This window comes from Dendronephthya gigantea, unplaced genomic scaffold (assembly GCF_004324835.1).
Source record: "Dendronephthya gigantea isolate DGI-Jeju-01 unplaced genomic scaffold, DenGig_1.0 000012F, whole genome shotgun sequence".
Taxonomy (NCBI): domain Eukaryota; kingdom Metazoa; phylum Cnidaria; class Anthozoa; order Malacalcyonacea; family Nephtheidae; genus Dendronephthya; species Dendronephthya gigantea.
Window position 1 is genome coordinate 2,591,122 of NW_021163022.1, and position 20,984 is coordinate 2,612,105.

The 20,984-nt window shown below is 36.4% G+C and overlaps 5 protein-coding genes across 5 annotated transcripts; 2 read left to right on the forward strand and 3 right to left on the reverse strand.

The window, feature by feature from the left end:
- The first annotated feature begins 262 nt into the window (after positions 1-262).
- Positions 263-3,586, forward strand: LOC114518837 (26S proteasome non-ATPase regulatory subunit 5-like). Its single transcript, XM_028538845.1, has 4 exons — positions 263-1,085; positions 1,230-1,482; positions 2,275-2,504; positions 2,649-3,586. Exons 1-4 carry the CDS (start codon positions 269-271, stop codon positions 2,852-2,854), a joined length of 1,506 nt encoding a protein of 501 aa, XP_028394646.1. The 5' UTR covers positions 263-268; the 3' UTR covers positions 2,855-3,586.
- A 1,008-nt stretch (positions 3,587-4,594) lies between these two features.
- LOC114518847 (bcl-2-related ovarian killer protein-like) lies at positions 4,595-6,954 on the forward strand. Its single transcript, XM_028538859.1, has 2 exons — positions 4,595-5,238; positions 6,373-6,954. Exons 1-2 carry the CDS (start codon positions 4,744-4,746, stop codon positions 6,520-6,522), a joined length of 645 nt encoding a protein of 214 aa, XP_028394660.1. The 5' UTR covers positions 4,595-4,743; the 3' UTR covers positions 6,523-6,954.
- A 142-nt stretch (positions 6,955-7,096) lies between these two features.
- LOC114518842 (neuropeptide Y receptor type 1-like) lies at positions 7,097-9,792 on the reverse strand. The gene is made up of 2 exons (XM_028538854.1): positions 9,436-9,792; positions 7,097-8,602 (listed from the first exon to the last, which is right to left on the reverse strand). The coding sequence occupies exon 2, from the start codon at positions 8,368-8,370 to the stop codon at positions 7,336-7,338; it is 1,035 nt and encodes a 344-aa protein (XP_028394655.1). The 5' UTR covers positions 8,371-8,602; positions 9,436-9,792; the 3' UTR covers positions 7,097-7,335.
- Positions 9,793-12,121: 2,329 nt separating this feature from the next.
- Positions 12,122-15,842, reverse strand: LOC114519126 (60 kDa SS-A/Ro ribonucleoprotein-like). Its single transcript, XM_028539200.1, has 4 exons — positions 14,821-15,842; positions 14,455-14,739; positions 14,136-14,372; positions 12,122-13,546 (listed from the first exon to the last, which is right to left on the reverse strand). Exons 1-4 carry the CDS (start codon positions 15,688-15,690, stop codon positions 13,244-13,246), a joined length of 1,695 nt encoding a protein of 564 aa, XP_028395001.1. The 5' UTR covers positions 15,691-15,842; the 3' UTR covers positions 12,122-13,243.
- Positions 15,843-16,801: 959 nt separating this feature from the next.
- On the reverse strand, positions 16,802-20,215 carry LOC114519134 (60 kDa SS-A/Ro ribonucleoprotein-like). Its single transcript, XM_028539209.1, has 5 exons — positions 20,087-20,215; positions 19,132-19,982; positions 18,713-18,997; positions 18,132-18,368; positions 16,802-17,768 (listed from the first exon to the last, which is right to left on the reverse strand). Exons 2-5 carry the CDS (start codon positions 19,969-19,971, stop codon positions 17,466-17,468), a joined length of 1,665 nt encoding a protein of 554 aa, XP_028395010.1. The 5' UTR covers positions 19,972-19,982; positions 20,087-20,215; the 3' UTR covers positions 16,802-17,465.
- Between the last annotated feature and the right edge of the window lie 769 nt (positions 20,216-20,984).

Here is a 20,984-nt window from a genome sequence, read left to right on the forward strand (position 1 = left end):
TTGGTACAGAAATATTTACTAGTGTGAGAAACTTTGCTTCGTTCACTGTTTTTGACCGCTATATAACCTTAATCGCTCGCGATTAACTAACGATTATTTTTAGTAAGGAAACATCTGGAGGACAACTTTTAATGATTTAATATGAGGTCAGTGCAATGGGTCCGTCTATATGGTCTCAATAAGGTATATTCGACCCCTGGTAAGTTCGAATACACTGAGAATAGTATCCCGGCTCCCCGGTTGCCCCTTATGGGGAAAATAGGCCAACATGGACGCCAAAATTGCCCAACATGTGCAAACTATTTCTAGTTCTGCAAGCGGAGAAAATGTTTTAAAATGCTTACAAGATCTCAACATACTCGTCGATTCAAGAAGTTTAAGTAGCGAGCAGCTCCTAGCCCTCATCCCTCCGAGTGTTCTGTTCAGGCGCTTGGCTTTAAACCATACGAGTGAAATAAGCCATTGCACTGCCTTATTAAAGAAGCTATTAAACTACATGAAACCCGAGTTGATTATAACAGAGTTTGAGGTAGAAGCTGTGCAGGGAGTGAATCATCCTTCAGTAGAAGTCAGAGAGTTGTGTCTTCACCAGGTTGAAAGATGTGTCCAAACAAACAGCGGAGTTTTAAAAGTTATCCAAAATTTAGACCTGGTGAATTTCGTCATTAGAAACTTGGGACACTCCCATATGGGTTGTGCTAAAATTGCTAGTAGTATTCTGTTAACTGTAAGTCGTCATGGTGAAGGTTTGGCATTGCTATTAAATATGCATTCTCAAGCAGAATTCTCAGAATTAATGAGGGAAAGTTCAATCATTTGTTTTCGAGTCTATGAACTGTTTGTTAGGATTTTTGAAGCCAATCAAAATGCTTATGAACAGTTTGAAACAATCTTTACCAGTTTGGCAGCAAAGATTGACAGTGAAGATGTTTTAATACAGATGAATTGTATAGAGCTATTAACAGATATTGTTAACGTAAATGAAGTTGCATATCAATTTCCTGAGAAGACTGGTGTTAACCAGAAGTTGTATAGTATATTGACATCTGCAGATGCAAACCCTTTGGCGGCATTGGTATTACCAGGTAAGTTATTACCAGATTGTTACTAATATATCTGGCAATAACTAGTATATCTCTACAGGCCTTAATTGAGACTGCATGGAACTTTTTACAGCCATATTTATTATACCAATGCTAATTATAATATTCATGATTAAATTTGTTTAGGTATTATCAAGTTCTTTGGGTTTTTATCAATAAATAACCCTAATTTTATTCTTGATAAATATCCACAATTTTACAACTTCATATTCAACTGCATCACAACAAATGATAGTAGTTTACTGGTTGTTGCTGTGGACACAATTGGCACTATTGGCTTATCCAATGAGGGTCTAAAAGTTCTATTTCAAAATGAGTCCAAACGAAACATTATGGTCATAATTGGAAATCTTTTGCAAACTGCTGATGAAGAATTGAGGTAAGCATGGATGATTTAAACATTGGTGTCCAATTTGTAAATGTGCATGAGTGCGTTCATATAGGAAACAGCAGTAAAGTGTTACACACTATGGTGCTAAACTGCTAACTAAACTGCTAGATTTGTGCCAAATATTTCCTTGAAGCAGTAGTTTATCTTACACTGTATTTTACTATAACAACAAACACCCACAACCAAATTAAAACTAGATGTGAAATTACTCTCTCAACAAGATGGCATTCTATGATGCAATAAGAATGCAATATATCATTAGCTGCTCCCAACAACGGTGCTGGAAGGCCCACAGCTGCGTTGTCCTTCCCGAAAACGTACAGCTCAAAAACGTTCGCACCAAACTGTAAATCGTAACAACCTGTCATAATAACAAAACCGTGATGATACTCTGACCCAGGCAACATGGGGACAGGCGCCTTATACGTTTACATTGTAACATGCCTGATTTTTGACTTGTTCATAGACCTTAGGGGAGTTAGGCTGGCTATATTATCTGGACTGCCGGGTTTCAAAAACATCTATTTGTTTTGCTGGACCTGACGTTACAAGATAAACGAAAGCAAAGTCACGATTTAGATATAAGCAATTGATTTTAAATTTTGGACGAAAATGTAACTGGTCTCGCGTAACAGACAATAGCCGCACGATAGTGCATGCATGTGAACAATAACATGCAATTTTTCGCGATAAAAAATATCTACTTTCTTTTTCGTTTGTGCATGCTAAAGGGGCAGGCAAAAACGAATTTAATCTGTTAATAAATATCTTTTTTTACAGAGTCCATTGCTTGGATTGTCTTGCCTTCCTCTTTGCTTCTGATGACGACTCTGACAAGAATACTGTTGATCTTATACACAGTCTATATCAGAAGCTTAATACCAACCCAATGCAAATGTTATTTGAAGTTCTCAAACAACCATTTAACGATGTAAGAAAATCCTGCTTGAAGATATTCTTCAATTTGGTCAGCTATCAATGGATGCTAGCTGATATGAATAATATTCCAGGTAATACCATTCTGTCTGTTTCAGTAACGGGTCTATAGACAGCTGGTTTGAATGCAAATAATAGTTTATATATAAACGGGGAAATTAAGCCAAATTGTTACCCTTGCCTTGTGCCTAAGACGATAATCTCTTTTTTTTCGGCAGGATTTTTCGAATACCTGTTGGACCGACGTACAGAAAACCAGAAGGAATGTCAAGAATTAAAATACGAAGTCATAAAAAAGATGTCCCTATCCCCGTTCATCTCAACGGCGTTTGATAAACCTTCCATACTTAAACTGAAACAATTTGTTAGAGACGGACCTTTCTACGTAGGCTCTGAAGTGTCCGTCTCCGTTGAGGAATGTTAGCTAATACGAGCAATTTCATATTAACATTCAAACTAAAATCTCCGTATGCTTATTGTCTAGAAATATTAGTATTTCTTTTACTTGGGAGAGATTACCATAAGCAATAATAAATGTAGTTTTGCCTGCTTATCAATTATCATCAATGCTTTCGTTCGTCTGTGGCTCGCGACCTGAATACTCAAATTAGCTTGCTCCTGGGTTAAAACTCTTAAGCATTATATTCGCGTCCATTTGTTTCTTGTAAAAAGTAATTTCAGGAAAAAAAATGAAGCCGGATAATATTTCTAAATGTTCGTTTACACTTGCGATTTTTGCTGCGATTTTCCTCTTTTGATAGATGTGAATGAGTTACGAATGCCCTGATGTATAAAAGCCCTTATTTAAACATCAGTATATAACTAAATCACTCTTTCACATCTATCAAAAGAAGAAAATCGAACATAAAAGTGTAAACGGGCTTTTAAAGAACATATTCAACCTCGTGAATAAGCTGAATGTTGGGAATTTCTGTAGTTGGGACAGCTGGTTATCAGCTCATTTTTAAGAGGCTGATTATATGCCGAAATATCATTTCAATTCATATTAATATTGTAACAATCCTTGAAAAATACAATTTAGCGTATGCAAATAATGTACACTCACAGCTCTACTTTTTGGATGATTATTAGAAAAGGCAAATCCGCATTATAAGAGGTTAAATCAATTATTCACTGATGGTCTGATTTTGCGAAAAATATATTTAGATGTTTAGGAAAAGTGTAGTTTTAAATAACAGTGTTTTGTAATAGAACTACGTCAATAATTAAAAAATCGCCATTAAAATCCCAATCAAATTTACAGCAGGATGCTTCCCATTTCGTTGAATGATCAACATCAAACTACCTAAACTTCCGTTTCTCGCCACGAGCCGCAAATAGAAGTTAAACTTCTTAAAATTTTTCATATCACAGTATGAATCACACGCCTATTATCACGCCAGAATTACGAGCTGCAATTTTGGGAACTTTAAAAACCGCGATTCTTTTGATTTAAAAAAAAAGATGATCAGTTTACTAAAGGCTGCCCCCCGTGGGGATATGTGAAACTGGACTACACTTCAGGATTCCGGAAAAGGTATTACTTATAGGTAGAGATTAAATTCGTGTGATAATTCATGCGATAATTCGTGTAATAAATAGTTTGAAACAGGCTTGTTTGCAACTAAGGCCTGATTCACACTAGCTCCTAAGAATCGGCGATCCATTGTAATGATTGTATTACCTTCCGATAGACAAAGCATTTTGCGCACTAGTGACCTTGGACAAAGAGAATCTCAGATTCCAATAGGACAAGTGTGAACCAGGCTTAAAACTAGTTCAGACTCGGATAATGCTGAGGCTAAGATAGCATAAACATGTAGTTACGAGAGACAACATGTAAGAGAACTGAAGGACCAGAAAGCCTTGTTTTCATACGTCGTGATTCATCGGCGATGTTCTACGATCTATTGTCGGTGGTCAATGAAGTATATAATTTCCTGCGATAGACAAAGGATTTTATGCATCAATGACCACCGACAATAGCCATCGGCGATGAGTTACGACATATGAAAACCAGGCATTTTGGTACAGAATCAGTGAAGATGATGAATTGTCAACGAGTCCAAAAACACTCCAGGTTATATATATGTTCTGCTAATTCACAGTACGCCCACAATTGCCCACCTGTCGTGAATATAATATCAACAGCTTTGCTCGACGGCTTTATATATACAAACGACCTCGATAACTAAAATACACATTATTGACCCAGACTCTGCATACGATACACATGTTGAATTACAAGTCTATATTGAGACGTGCTGTGATCAAAGCAAAACTTAATTGAAACAAAGCTACCTATTCGACATAATGATCAAGCCACCAACACCTCTTATTTTAATTCAGATCAACGCAGAGCCAACAGTAGCTGCAGAAGGAAACTTCTATTTTCTTGAGTATCTGGAGTTTAAACTATACCGGTATAACTTGAACGCGTTTATAAAGTTCGAACGCGAGAACGACGAGGTATCGGATCGATTTCAGGAAACGTCCGAAAGAATCCAGGAAATATGCGGACTCCTGGAGCATTTGTACCCAAGATTATACTCACACGTTTCCCGACAGCTGAAAGTCACATTACGGACCGAAGTGATCATTTGTGACGTATTCCGATCTTTTTGTCGATCTCTGTTTAAAACTGGCACAAGCTGGCCTCGGATTGTTGCAATGTTTGCGTTTGCTAGTGGGATTATTGTTGACTGTATTCGCGAACATAGGCCTGAATTTGCTCGCACTGTTGTATATTGTGTGAAGGCTTTTATTGAAGACAATTTAGCTAGTTGGATCAAAGATCAAGGCGGTTGGGTAAGTACAGCTGACTCTTGATCAACTCATATCCTTCGGTTTCATTATTTCTTTATAAAATGTTGACGTCCTCTCACGACGTATAGGGTCTAGATTTGCAAAAGGTTGAAAATTGCAGTGAGTATAACAAGTTTTCATGTTTCAATGCATGTTAATTAAAATAAATAAGATGCCCACGTATTCAAATAGGGTTGTAGGCATATTTAAACAAATAACATGCGTTGAAATCATAATCATTGACATTGTCCGTATTAAACTATAGATTTGATGGCGAACTTGGAATAATGTTCAACTTATAAGTTTTCATGTTACTAAAGAGTTGCGACGATCGCTGCTTTAGATTTACTGTTAGATTTTTTTTCCAAACCCTCTAATAAAAAAGCAGAAAATTACTAGACAGATATGTGGTCATCATTTAAATATTTCAATTGATTGTGCAAACGCAGGCACGCAGAACCATTCTTTTTGTATGAGTTGTTTTCTACTTAGACTATTATCGGCAGTAGCCAGGTGAACCAGTCATAAATAAAAATGCTCTCTCATCATCTTCCTCCGGAAAACTGGTGTTTCGGAAGAAGTGGACACTTGCGCCTAGCCAGCGAAAATGTTTTATATGCATGGCTAGCCCTATTACCTTTAATTGACCTTTTGCCGCCACACTACTTGAAGTCTTTCAGTCGAATTTAAAAGTCAATATGATTAAACAAGATATGATCACCACATATAGATAATAATAGATTGATAATAAATTTTGCTTCGTTGGTTTTGAGGCACTTGAAAAAAGAAAACTTCTCAGGTCGACGTTTCGAGTCTGACCCTATATGCTGACGCAAGAAGTTGGAAAAATCGAGATGATTTTCTCGTATGGGGGGGAGGAGGGAGTCTCGTATGGGGGGGAGGAGGGAGTGTTTCATAAACTGATTTACATGCGATAGAAGCTACCAAGCTGCGTATAGCTGATAGCGAACCAATTAATAACATGAACCGACTATCTTTAATCGGACAACTTTTAGTGCTGTTTTAAAAGGCAGCATATGTTTAATGCATATATGTTGTATCTTTCTTATATTGATGAATTATATCCCATTCCCATTCACAGTTTTTAGTACAGTTTTTGTTTTGTTTTTGTTTAAGGAGAACATTTCAGAACATTTCCAGCATAGTGGGCAAGTGGACACCTGGTATGATGTCATCACGTCGTTTCCATGCCTATTATGGTCTTCTCTGTTCGTGCTCCGGACGAAAATTGGAATTTTCGTGGCTATGTTGAAAGGCAGCAGATAAATAATATAATTGTGAAGCAGTTGCCGCCCACGATCTGGTTAATTTCACAATAAACAAACTCAATTTTAATCCCAACACTACACCTAATCTAAACCTACGAGTCCGATTTCGGCGTCGTTTAGCAGAGACTATTCCGGCGCTATCGTTCCTTGGGCCAGATTAGGGCATTATCATGTTCGAAACACTAACTGAATTTAGTATGAACAAGTGTAACACATAAATATAGCTAATTTATTATTATTATACTGATTTTACTGGACCAGTAGAATTATGAATGATATATTGATACTACTTTTTTTCGAGTTTATTTATTACAACCCAGTGATTTACAACCCTGTTTCTGCTTGCAGGAAGTTCCTGCTAGAAACTGGTCATGTGACTTAAGGCTGCTTTCCACTTACGCGTTTTTTATACGCACGTACACGTACGGAAAATTTTAAATGCTTTTAAATTTTTATTATTTGACATCTAGGTCAACTAATGCATACTAAAATATGCAGAAAACTAAGTTCCTTCGATTTATTCACTTAGTTTTTTATATATATAGTATAAGGATTTAGATTTTTACGTGCGTGTACGTGCGTATGAAAAACGCGTAAGTGGAAAACAGCCTTTAATAAAATCTGGTAGACTTATGTTATTATCATTTAGCCTGGAACATATAAGCTATTCATATTTCTATTTACAAGTTTTAACTTAAAACAGTGAACTTAATTGAGGTTTTACATTTGAAAAGATACATTACATGAAGTAATATAATTATGCCAATATGGCAATATCGATGTTCAATGTGGTACACTGGAAACTAAAAAATTACGCAATAGTGTTTGCCATATTCTTACTGCCAGCTCTTCTGGGATTGGATATAATCAAAGAATTTTGCTCAAACACAAGATTCTTTAAACCGTTTCGAAACTGTCGGTTTTGAGCCATAAATATAACTGGATTTACACTTGAGCTAAACATCCCCAACAATACTGTAGAGAAGAATAATGTGTTTGGAACTGTGAGATACCGCCTAGCCACAAGCATGACAGCAACCGGAACGGAGCATACAATAAACGAGATGATTACAACACCCAAAAACTTTGTGACTGTTTTTCGATGCCTTCGAAGTGCTGTTCTATTCGCTGGGAAGCTACCCAGCATTTGGTCCGTCTTTGAAAACCACAACATAACCACAGTTTTATAATAGCAGTACAACATAAGTCCTAGTGGCCCGACGAATGCGATGAAAGTTAGAAAAATCACATAAACTTTCAAATGCGGAACAGCAATCACACATGAATGTTTTTCTCGGACAAATTTTGTGTACACTAAAACTGGAATCAATATTACCACCGCAACTGCCCAAATTATCCCCACTACGAGCTTTGTGTTGCGTTGTGCGACTCTCGCTTTAAAAGGTTGTGAAATGTGGTAGCACCGTTCCCACGTGATTACTGTTAAGGTGAAACTAGAAACTGTCATACTGACAGCAGGAATAGGGCAGGTATGGACCAGTTTACATACCCAATCTAAAGAAAAAGCCTCCGAGCCTTCTTTTAGCGTTTCTCGTATTGCAAAGGAAACGATACTCGATAGCCCCAACAGCACATCAGACACAGCCAAGTTCACAAAAAGATAATGAGTGAAGTTGTGCATTGCAGATGTTTTGTAAATAACCAGGATTATAAGTGGGTTTCCTAAGAGGTTGAGTAGGACGGATAAAAAGCATATATACAGATTCCACGAACTAAAGAGTTGACTTTTTGCAAATATATGTCTAGGACTCGAGGTAGTGTGGTTGTCAGCTGCACATATATTGTAAACTACCGCCGCCGTGGTAGTTGTCCCACAATATTGCATAATAAATGCAGAGCCGTTCGTTATTGACAACAAATGCTGTACATGTGCTATATATAGTTTCGGGATGACGGGAGTGTGTATTTAAAGGAGTGGTTGATGGACTTCCCTTACAGAAGTTTACAAACGACGATGTCGATGGACTTTGCTTTCTCTTAAAATACCAAAAACTTTATTCTTCAATACTCTTCTATGAATGAAAGTTTCTTCCTCTTGCTTCGCCCTTATAACGTTCCTTCAATCAAAAAAATTGAATGCACAAAATAAAATTTTGTGGCACATTTAACATGCACCTATATAGCATGCAGTTAAGATAAGCCAGCGGTGACCATCTGTGAGGTGTAATTTTCCTGAGCCTTTGATCTTTTAAAATAGCAAATACATTTTCCGCCACAACATGACCTTAATTATTAAGAATTCTCTTGCTGTCTGGCAAAGGACTACGGGCCGGCAATGTCAAATTAGCGAGTTCCATGCAAAATATACCGTGTAGACAGCAGGTGAGATTTAAAACAGCAAGTTTGATAACCCGACCGCGAATTTGAATGTGCGTCATTCAAGCATTCATTCTTCTTCGTTTTCTTCTTTTCTTTTAAAACAGTAATGACATTTTTTCCCAGTCAACTCTCGTTGCCAAGAAAACGTTTGTATATTGATATAAAGAATAATGTGACAAATATAACCTCTGGTTTGAAAATTAATTAAGGCAGCTTTTATCAGAATATTTTAGAAAAAAACCGCACATATTTTAAGAAATATTCGTTAAATATAACCTCTATCAATATAGATTTGAAAATGTTAAAAAACAGCGCCTGTACATTACAACCTTAATCATGAATGCGTGGACGAATAACTCATGGATATTGTTTCTACACTTAGAAATATTTCTATTTCTATGAGTTCTATTATTTCGAAATATACGTTGTTCAAAGAATCTATTATTATACAAAGAGAGTAGCCAATTCATTCAATATATTATGCTATATAGATCTTATATATAAGCTTCGAATCAATAATGTACAATAATTCGCCAATTTATTGTAAACTCGAAGTAAAATATACACTCACCGTGGTTAATGACATGACACACACACAAATGTGCAAAATTGATCCTGAATTAATATCGAACAGATGTCACCTCCCTTGTACAAATTACTAGGTTCAGACGTCCTGTCATAAGCTGCTGATAATGAATATAGGCACTATATGCATGAATACATGAAAACGAACATCCATAAATCGTCGTAACCTTTTCAGACTATCAAAGTGAGTCATTACAATATCCTGTCATTTTCATAATCCCATATATAGCAGCTGCCCTTAATATTTACTTACAGTGCATGCACAGAACGTTCTGCGTTGATTGGAAAAAGTAATGAATTGAAAAGTATATCCATCTGCGCACCGCTGATTCAGTGAACGGCCCATTCCAATATTTTTATAGTAGATAACTGGCATATTACACGCAGCATGCATTATTCACTTAATATAAATTCAGGCCTTACCGTGGGAAATTCCAACTTCGATATTACAGTCGCGGCAATAGAAGCGTTCCGAGAAATTTATTAGTTGCCAGTTGGGAGTTCATAAAATATCTTAGGAAACGCCTTGAAAACCTCCTAAATTCCGGGTTCGAATTGAACAATTTCTAATCCTATTGGATAATAAAACAAATAGATGCAAATGATTGGTCAATTCGAAACCGGAAGTTTTTCAAATATTTGAATAATTTGGATGAACTCCGTAAAGCCTGTTTTCCACTAGGCGAATTCACTAACAGATAAAAAGTAGGAGCGAGCGGGCGAGTTTTTTCGCAAACCAATCACATCACAGGATTTCAGATATCGCTTCGCGTCGCGCGAATAAATTCGCCTAGTGGAAAACGGGCTTTAGCCAACTGATAAATTTGAGCCAATGAGTTACTCGATATTTCTCGGAACGCTTCTATTGCCGCGACTGTAAAGGGTGCGGAAATGTTATCGTTTGTATAGATATGGCTTTGAAAGAGTTGAACAAGCATAGTTCTTTATAATTATAACTCAGGCTGTATACAATAAAGAGCGGTTTAAATATATAGGTGGAGATGATTCCAGATAATTTATCAGTTTATAAGTCTTATTTATACAGGCTTTAGCGTAATGACGAACGAGGCACACTAGTAATAGAAATGATACACATGCATCTTGATCGCATATTCACAAATTAGAACACGGATCCTACGAAGCAGTGATCACTCCTTGTCTTGTTTTGCTATACTACTATACGAAAATTTTATGATTGAATAATGAATGCTTAACAGCTGCGACGTTCGTTGCGAAGTTCGCAATTACGTTTCGAAAGTTTGAAGTTCAAGACGAACTTTGAAGGTCAAGCCCGTAAGTTTGAGCGTAGGTTGGAGTCACGAAGCATTAAAATATACTGTAAACCACGACTTATCAACGTAACTGCATACAATAAGACCATTTCAAATCGAAACAAAACTGTTTTAGCAGTAGTAAGTTGACTAAGTTCTGTTTGAAAAGGTATTTTCAAACTTCAAAGTTTGTTTTGAACTGCGAACATTCGAAACATTATTGCTGACTTCGCAACGAACTTCGCACTTATGTGAAATCAACAATAATTTAGAAATGGAGAAAGAAATTTAGCTTTTCTTAAGGCAAAAAGTTAATTCATGCAGGTAAAAAAGGGTTTAATTAAATAAATCAGTGGCGTAGCCAGCACGATAATTGGGGAGATATATATTCATATATTCGTGATACGCAGGATTAATTTATTTTCAAATTTTCAAGAGCAGTGCAATTTTTAGGAAATCTCGGTGCTAATTTCTTAAAGACATTTTTAAAAATGCTCCTGAGTGTTATAATTGTTGTGTCTTTATATAAGTTAAATATTTCAATGTAAAAACGTTGAAACAATTCTATTTTGACACGATTTGAAAACAACATGCGACTGCGTATGAATTTTGTTAATTGAATAAATTTAATTACGTATCATATAATTACGTAGCACGTGTCGCTTAATTTTTTTATGTATATTATTATAATAGCATAGATTCTCGTGCAATTTGGAAAAAACATGCACTCGTGAGCTTTTGAAAAGACTTCAAATTACACTCGTCCTTCGGACTCGCGCTATTTTGAGGTCTTTGAGAAACTCACTCGTGCATGTTTTTTCCAAATTGCACTCGAAACCATGCTATTACGTATACATATATATTAAATATATTAGGTGCAGAAGGTGCCATATCATTTATCGCCTTATACTTATAGCCGTAAGGCCTGTAAATCTATATTATAATAACTTTGGCGGGCATTGCGGTGTATTTTGCGGGCTAAAATGATAAATTTGCCGGGCTGTTTGCATCTTTGCACGTGGCTCGTGAGAGTATAACTTGAAATCCATTTCATTTAAGGTGGTTCTAAATTTAAAATGTTGCGATGTAAATGTGTTGACGTAATTACCGAAAAGGTCTATTCTTGCCAATAAGAAGTCTATATCTACCATGTCTGTTTATCTTAAACTCCATCACAAAGCTACAAATTTTGGTTACAATTATAGGCAAAAGTGCATGTAATGTTTTGATCGCGAAACTAATTGTTTTGGCCCCTCCCAGAAAACGTTTGAGTGTGAAAACAAACGTGTTTCCGTTGAAAAACTCATTAATTAAAACTTTTCAAAACCTTGTTTCGAGTGCGCGGTTAATGGAAGCTCGCAAATGGTTGTATATTAAAAATATATAAGCCATTCTCTCGGGAGACAATATATAATATGACTTTACATAAGATGTTTTACACATGACGCAAACAATACATTATACTGATAGTTTTGTAGATGGGAATGCAAAATCTGTTGTACAGATAATTATTTCCATATTATCCAAAAATTAGCACTGGTTTGCCCTAAGTTACTTACTATTAATAATATAATATTGAATGTCGTGACAATTTTTCATCACCTCTAAGCTCTGAACTTTTAAAAATTTAGCACTGACTTATGTCTTTGAATTTCGAAATGAAAGTCATCAATGGGCACATTATGACACAACGAAAATCACTGATAATCACCGATAATACGTCAAATGCTGGAAAACTGATGACAAAGATTAAACAAGATTACTTAGCATATTAAACTTTGTGTAATACTTCGTATCAAGCCCAAATGACATCAAAATTATCGATACAACAATTTGGCTGATAACTCAGGGCAGCTTTAAAGTGTTGTGATTATTGTTGTGATTAAATTTTGTTCCCATCAAAAACATCTTTCGTAATAACGTGGACTGTCACGTAGATTGCGGACCTGCTTCTGATTGGACATCATGCTCCTGATTGGCCAACTATTATAGACGCATAGGCCAATCAGATATAGGCTTTGTCCGCGAACTACGTCACAACGCAGGTTTTATGCTTAATTTGTGTTATTATTTCATTTATGCATTAATAATAGCCTTTATGCTATTATTCAATAATAGAATGGAGCAGATTATTTAACTTAACGCTTGGTTTTAATTTTTCAGATAATTTTTTATGCCCGTTATGAAAATAATCATGGGTTTTCCGTCATCCAGTAATACACTGTATCTGTAGATCAGTGCGCGAGGACAACTTGTTTGATTCGATGGTTTGATTGTGAAAGATGATGAAAGGGTGATGATTAAAAATCACGTAATTCAGAGATAAGAGTTACCATTGCATCATAACAATAACATGAATGGTACTAAAACTAGGTACTACAGTTTTAGATTAAGTTAGTCAGCTTTCATGATTTACAAAATATGCTTATTCAGGAGTTCCCATTTGAGAAAGTTCACAAATGATTCAGCAGGAAAATATTCATCCAAAGCACTCAACATGTACTTACGATTTCTTGCCTGGTTCTATATATTTCCAAGAATAAACTCCCTCATGACGTTCGGTGCTTCAGCATCAAAACCAACTATGTCAAACATTCCCTGGTCGTCCGGGTCTGCAATAGTGAAACCATTTGAGGTCATAGCAACCACAATCAGTTTGGCATCTCTGATACCAGAATGCTCACGATACAGCCTTAGAGCGTTTGCTGGATGTGTTGGTCCTGCCATTGTCTCGCAATCAGTGTACACAACAAATACATCAACCTTGAGATTTTTCTCTATTGCATACAACATTGGCAATGCACAGTCTGTGCCTCCCATTTTAATCTAAGAAATACAAACCACAAAGTTACAAAATTACTTAAGTTACAAAAGATATGTCATGCAACATTGCATGGTTGACTAAGATAAATAATTTTTTTTTCTTGCGGTCCGAATTCATATTTTAGCATTTTCTGCAATCTGATTGGCTACGCGAGCAGTCATTAGCAATGGAGACAATGATATATTTATTGATTTTGTTAAGGTGAATAATGTTGAAAGTACTAAAAACTTTCAATACAAAAATGAAAAAAATTTAAAGCATAAAAATTATATAAAAATGTAATTTTTTCATTTTCCAAAAGTCTGGCATTACTAATACCATTAAATAATGCACAGAAAAAGTTTAGGGTAACTATGCCTTTTCTTCAAATATTCAAAGTGATTTTAACCAGAATTTGTCAATCTGCTCAACATGGAACCCCATTATCTGTTAGGAATATTACAAAATTGTACAGTTTGTTAAGCACCTAAGTTTTTGAAAATTGTACTTTAAAATAGTTCAATTTAGTAGCTTGTTCAAAAAAGATTCAATAGCAAATGTTGATTAGGCCATTAATTCAAAGCCTGCACTCTCTTTGGCAACTCACTGTACCTGCTCTAAATTCAAAAGCACATCATCCAAGGACATATCTCTGTCAATGACCAGAGGCTCTATTTTATGTGAAAAAGCAACAAAGTTGTGGGTCTCCTCTGTTTTTGCCACAACCATAGACATGGCTGCTGATGCAACACGAGGTGTGATGCAAGGAGAGCCAACAACACCAACATAGCTCATTGAACGACTAACATCAAGAGCTAACAAATATCTCTTCTTGGTTGATTCAACAAGCTAAATTGAAGTAAAATAGAGTTGTTTTAACGGCTAAGTGATTTCTGGATCAAACAAATTTCTTTCAAAGTCAAAGTCAAACCTTGAAGGAAAAGTAGAATGCAGACTCTAGTGCATCAACTATTTTTTGTATGGGCTTCCATCTTAATTTTCCTCTATCTCCATGACCATCCATGTAGGTCTTCATTGCTACCAAAGCATTAAATGGATGGATTCGTGCATTTCTCAACAACTTATGATCTTTTAATTTGGCACAAACTTGTGTCAATTCTGCACCACCTTCACATAGGAGCCCAACAGATGTCATCTTGCCAAGATTCCGAATCATTGCCATCATTGGCATATTTGTTAATAAAGCTCTCCAAACCTGTAAAAAATTAAAGGAGTAAATTATTTAGCATGTCACACAGCCATACGAAGTGGCATACATAGTTTTTTACATTCTTACCCCAATCAGAGACAAGCAGCTAGTAGGTATGTGTTCACGAACAAGATGAAACTGCAGGATTAGGTCAATAATATCTGACTCATTTTCAGCTGTCATTGTTTTCACATCTTCAACAGCTTTCAAAAAGTTAAATACGTTCCTTGCATCTGGTCCAATTTCTTGGTTCGCAACACGATTGGCATAGGTCTCAGTCACTTCACTCCAGCCTCGGGCAATGTATTTCATTATGATAGACAGACCATCAGAGAAATTCTCGGGCTCTTCTGGTCCCACAAGTCGAGTGACGTCTGTTCCAGTGGGGTTCAGATGCATCAATCGAGCAACATCGCGATGAGACCAGCCTTCTCGTTTCTGGTATTTTGTAACATTCATTGCTAGCGCCAATGGTTTTTTGCATTTAGTAATGTACCATTTCTTAATGGCTTTACGGTGAGCTCTTCCCCAACCAGTTGCAGTTGCATTTGGCCCAGCCCCTGGAGCAGGAATGCTATGCTTTTCACAGAGCCCAACAAACATAAAAAGATGAGTAGGGATACGGCATACTTCTGGAAGAACCTCATATGCTCTGCGTTTTGTCGCCAAATCTCCTTGCCGAGCACACAGTGCTAATGCAAACATAATAGGGTTTTGTTTTATTGTTCGTCCTTTAACGCTATATTCCCGAATTTCATTCACGACTTCTACGCCGCGTCCTGCCTGCATAAGATTGCTAACCACTCTCGCATTTTCTTTCTGCAACTCTCCGTCTGTGATATAGTAGGTAGGACTTTCACTGCCGAGCACTAAGAATCGATGAAGCCTCTTCATATCATCCACTTGCCACACGGAGCCACCAACGTTACTCGTTACCAAGTTTTCGTCAACTTCCATTGCAATGCTAATCTTGTTTCTCAGTGTGTGTAAAAGACTCCAGAAACGTTCTTTTTGTGTTTATTTCACGGTGCGAAACAACCTTGTTTAAAACGATAGTTTAAAATCAAAATAATACTTTACAAACTTCTCGGGTGGAAATGTGAAGTAAAATTTATACGAGGAACCAAACGAACGCATTGCATTACGGTATACTAACATTAGCATGGGAAAAAAAAGGGGAATTACCTCTGGAACGTAATGATACAGTTTATGTGGGAAAGATTTTTAAAATGTAGATCATATAAATGTAAAATTGTATATATTGCAATTTTTGTATTTCTTTTACAAAGCCCTTTTGTTTTATCAAATGAAATACTCAAAAATCGAAATTTCATGTTCCAGTCAATGGGCCGGGTGTTCGAGATTGAATATGTACTGCTATTGAAAATTCAACTAATTAGATGGGAATATTTCAGCTCACTTGTGCAATAAATAGATAATTCTATTTTCCATTTTGAAGTTATTTGCCGTTTAAGCTAGACGGCATCCCTCAATAGGATGATAGTAAGATTAAGATGCAGTTGAGAAACAAAAATAGTAAATTACTACAAAAAGAGACAAACGGTTTTAAATTTGGAAAACGAGATCCTCAAATACAGTTTTTATTTTTCAGAAAAAATTACCCAATTTACTCTAGTTATTTCCGGAAGGAAAACCTTGGATACAAGATTCGTTACTCCACTCGTATTTCTCTTCTCGACACGAAAGCCGAAAGGGTCTTAATTAATTACTAAGTCTACGCCTACGGTTGTAATAGTCTTAAAATCATTGCTAACTCGATTCTTTCACTGTCTTCGCTGTCAAAAGACTTACTTCCTATATTTTGCGACTTGACTGTAGTTTAAACGGATGGCATTACTGAACGAGCCGTCTTACAGAACGGAGCGATGTTTGATCAAATTCTTAACACTGATGCATGAGACTGAATAATATATAAGAATCGAGAAACCAGGATGTGAACTTAGAAGCCAGTTAGAAGGTAAACGGGCTTATTAAAGAAAAGGTGAATAAATGGACAGTCACAGAACATAAAGTTTTGAATATTGAATACATTTAATATCATGATATAATACTTGTACTGTGTACATTGACATTGTACTTACTGCAATAGACTAAAAAATGTTTCAAAGACATCTTGAGATGCGATAACATTACGGATATTATAACATTAACGATAAAAATGCTAATAACCTTAACCAACAGCATTGTCACTGTTATACTTATTATATTGTTACTAAGAGGTCTAGTTCGATTGCTGCCAAAGCAAATGACACAATTCACAATCAAATGCAAGTCTTCATCCTCTTCAACTACTAAGAAGACGAGCGGTCTTCAGTAGACTGTCACAGCAAGAGAATAAACAAGACAGAGCTGGACAAACTTCTTGTAGGCAGCAAAGATTGGGTTCAGCAGATTCGCTTTTGTCTGGAATTTATATCTGGCCCATCCTGGCCGTGCTAACTGCTGTTTCACGACTTTGAAATGTTGAATTTATATGATGACAAAATATTTACATAGAAAGCATGGTATTACGTTTGGTATGAGTTAAAATCAAGATGTGTTATGTAAAGAATATGGTATGCTTCTAAATCTTCCTTCCCACTAGCTGAAGTTTTTTTTAAAATTTAATCCCTCTACACTATCGCTTTAGGTCTCATAGGGGCTTTTAGCTTGATCAATGAAGCATATTAATTATTTGAGGAGTTGATAGTTTTAGACAACTTCTTTAAGGTTTATATATTTCCTAGTATGAACTCTTTCATAACCTGCGGTGCAGCGGAATCAAAGCCCGGCATATCAAACATTCCTGGATCATCTGGGTCTGCAATAGTAAAACCATTTGATGTCATAGCAACCACAATCAGTTTGGCATCTTTGATACCCGAATGAAAGCGATATTGCTTTAGAGCTTCGCTTGGATGAACTTTGCCACACCACGTCTCACAATCAGTGTAGACAATAAACACATCAATATTCAGATTCTTCTCTGTTGCATAAATCATTGGTTGAGCACAGTCGGTACCACCCATTGGAATCTAGAAGATTAAAGAATACTAAACACAAATAACATATAACTTCAAGACTCATACTTGGATGGAGATCTAAATTAGTAAAGATCTACAGGTGTCCTAAAAAAACGAAATTAACATTTCAAGCCTAATTGCTAAATGAATACGTGATCAAATGAATCGAATGTTTCTTAAGTATTTCAGGCAAGAAATCTATTTAAAATATAGATTTCCACACAACAGGCGATTCTAAGATGCACCGTAAAGAACATTCATTATGTCCCATGGGTATTCAGAAACCAACTACGGACTGATGTTTGTCCAGGAACTATTTTGTATATGTATATATTAAGTTTGTGTATAGTTGAGTTTATCAGGTCAATTACATACCGAATTAACTACTTTCAGCACTTCTTCTAATTTCATTGAACTATTGATATTCATAGGAACAATTTTTTCACTAAAAGCAACGAATTTGTGATTTTCTTCTGTTCTAGCTGTCACCATTGCCATTGCAGCAGAGGCAATATGTGGCTGAATACTGGGTGAACCAACACATCCACCACTCTGCATTGATCCACTCACATCCATGGCCAACATATACCTTTTACCTGTTGGCTCCACATTCTAAATATATTGGGAAAAAAACATGAATTACTACTAAAGGATTTGAGAATAGCACTGCTCTCTGCAAATTGCAGAGTACTGAGTAAAAGCTTGCTTACACTTGTGATAAATTTTTGTCTTTTTATAGATGAGAATGAGTCATTAGTTATGAATGCTTTGATATATAAGAGCTCTTATTTTCACATCAGTAACTAATTCACTCATTTACATCTATCAAAAGAAGAAAATCCCACATAAAATCACAGCAAAGATTGAAAGTGGCCTTAACAATTAGCTGCAATGCCTAGACCTATATCATAATAATAAAACTCTTATACAATATTTTTGGATGTTATTAAACCTACTTTGAATGACAAATAGAATGCCTCCTCCATTGCTTTGCTAACTTCTGCATTTTGAGTCCAAGTGAGGGAGCCTTTGTCCCCACGACCAGACTGGTATTGTTTTAATGCAAGTAAAACATTAAAAGGGTGTATACGTGCTTTCCTTAGCGATTCTACATTGCGTAGTTTTGCACATACAGATTGCACCTGACTATTGTTTTCTTCAAGCAAGCCAACTGCGGTCATCTTGTTGAGGTTCCGGATCATTGCTGTCATTGGCATTTTCTTAAGAAGAGCATTCCATACCTTGCAAAATTAATACATACTATAATTTGAAACCGTACCACCCACTAGGTTACCCAGTATCCAAAAGCAATTACAAGATTAGAATGCTAAGCTAAGGTTTGCAAGTCTGGGAAGCTAGTAAAACTATACAATACCTTCTTGGATCCAAGGCATACAGTTGGGATATGCTCTCTCACCAACTCCAGCTTTTCAATCAGTTCTACAACCCTATCTTCATTTTCCAATGTCAGCTTTTTCATCTCCTCAACAGCTTTCAGGAAATGCAACACTGACTTCAATTCTTCACTGTTTTGATCTGATTCAGGGAAAGCAGCAATCATTTCATCAAAACCCCTAACAGCATACTTCAAAACACACTGTATAGCAGGATTGTCTGACTTCATATGGGCAACCCGTGCAATATCAGTATGTGACCAGCCTTCCCGTTTTTGGTACTTGGTGACATCCATTGCCAATTTCATGGGTTGTTTTGTAGTATACCATTTCTGGATTGCTTTTCGTGCAGCCCTACCCCAACCAGCACCAGGTTGGCTGAGAATTTTACTTTGTGCAACAAACATGAAAAGATGTGTTGGGATGCGACAAATTTGACCAAGCACCTCATAGGCTCTCTGCTTCGTCTTTAGGTCCCCCAAACGTGCACACATTGCTAAGGCAAGCATAATCGGATTTTGTTTGGTGGTCCGGCCTTCAAGACTAAATTTCAATATTATATTAACAACTTCAACACCTTTCTCAGCTTTGAGAAGGCGTATCATAGCTTGGGCATTCTCTTTGCCAAGTTTCTTCTCCCCAATGTGGTAAGTAGCTTGTTCACTTCCAAGGACTAGGAAGCGAATAAATCGTTTGGTATCATCCACTTGCCATACAAATCCACCAGCAGTGTTTTTCACTTGGTCTTCTTTCAACTTTTCGTTTTGGCTTGCTGGCATTCCTTGTTCCATTGGCTCTGACTTATTCTGATTCTGTTCCATTATCAAATAGCCTAGTAAAATATTAACAGCAATTGTTTCAAAATGAAAATACACTTTAAAAGCTTGTTGTTGAAAGCGGTCCTCCTGCATGGAGAAACAAAGATTGTAAATTTACCTTCGAAAGCAAAATACTTTGCTAATACACTTGAATGGAAAGCTTAGTAAGCAAAGTAAAGGGATAATTTTTAAAATTGCACCACGCAGACGATATGATAGGAAATACGGCGGGGAAATACCTGAGACTACGTTGCCGTGGGGAGAAACCGCAAAAATAGGAATAATCTCCGGTGATGCCTGCTGTTCGAATTCTGCTGAACACGAAGTTCATTGCTGTCATTTGTAATGGTTTACGATTTGTATTTAATACTCATATTTTGTTTTGTATATTCCATGCCTTACACCCTCTTTGCGTATCTTAAAAATAGTACGATTCGATAATGATACTAAGATAGCTCTACCGGGTAAAATGACTAAAATTACACGTTGTCAAAGCAGCTGAGCTGGTGGCAAGCTCAGCCTCGTTCCCAGGCGCTTTAAATAAAATAAAATATGGGAACACTACAGGCTTTTTTGGCAAGCTCCAAAACAATACTATAGCGTCAGTTGCATGCGCACAAAAATACTAGTACCAAGTGAAAATACTAGTACCATGCGAAAACGATCTTATGGATACCACTCTCTTTGTTTTATCAAGGTTTATATTGATCCAATTAAAAATATTGTGGTGATAAATATTCGAGCAATTTGCCCTAGAAGCATTGCAACTGACTGTCACCCTGAGCTGTCAAAAGATTGCAGAATGCGTATTCAGAAGAAACTTATCCAATGCTATTCTGACTATTCTCATTAATAGCGATACAGAAATGCACATTTTTGAACCAGTAATTACATTTCGGGTTGAAACTTCATAAACACCAATTTCTGCGGTTGGATGATGGTTGGATGATGCCCCCTCGGAGAAAGGAAAATGAAAACTGATCCTGGGTGGAAGATCAGATCTATATTGAAAGAAT

Bases quoted from the DNA above. Each gene is read 5' to 3' on its own strand.
- LOC114518842 (XM_028538854.1), bottom strand. From the start codon at position 8,370: ATGCAATATTGTGGGACAACTACCACGGCGGCGGTAGTTTACAATATA.
- LOC114518847 (XM_028538859.1), top strand. From the start codon at position 4,744: ATGATCAAGCCACCAACACCTCTTATTTTAATTCAGATCAACGCAGAG. The intron at 5,239-6,372 runs GTAAGTACAGCT...TTTTTGTTTAAG, and splicing joins TCAAAGATCAAGGCGGTTGG to GAGAACATTTCAGAACATTT.
- LOC114519134 (XM_028539209.1), bottom strand. From the start codon at position 19,971: ATGGAACAGAATCAGAATAAGTCAGAGCCAATGGAACAAGGAATGCCA. The intron at 18,369-18,712 runs GTAGGTTTAATA...CAATATATTTAG, and splicing joins CATTCTATTTGTCATTCAAA to AATGTGGAGCCAACAGGTAA. The intron at 17,769-18,131 runs GTATGTAATTGA...TTAATCTTCTAG, and splicing joins TGCTGAAAGTAGTTAATTCG to ATTCCAATGGGTGGTACCGA.
- LOC114518837 (XM_028538845.1), top strand. From the start codon at position 269: ATGGACGCCAAAATTGCCCAACATGTGCAAACTATTTCTAGTTCTGCA. The intron at 1,086-1,229 runs GTAAGTTATTAC...AAATTTGTTTAG, and splicing joins GGCGGCATTGGTATTACCAG to GTATTATCAAGTTCTTTGGG. The intron at 1,483-2,274 runs GTAAGCATGGAT...CTTTTTTTACAG, and splicing joins ACTGCTGATGAAGAATTGAG to AGTCCATTGCTTGGATTGTC.
- LOC114519126 (XM_028539200.1), bottom strand. From the start codon at position 15,690: ATGGAAGTTGACGAAAACTTGGTAACGAGTAACGTTGGTGGCTCCGTG. The intron at 14,740-14,820 runs GTAAGAATGTAA...AATTTTTTACAG, and splicing joins GCTGCTTGTCTCTGATTGGG to GTTTGGAGAGCTTTATTAAC. The intron at 13,547-14,135 runs GTACAGTGAGTT...TGTATTTCTTAG, and splicing joins TGCTTTTGAATTTAGAGCAG to ATTAAAATGGGAGGCACAGA.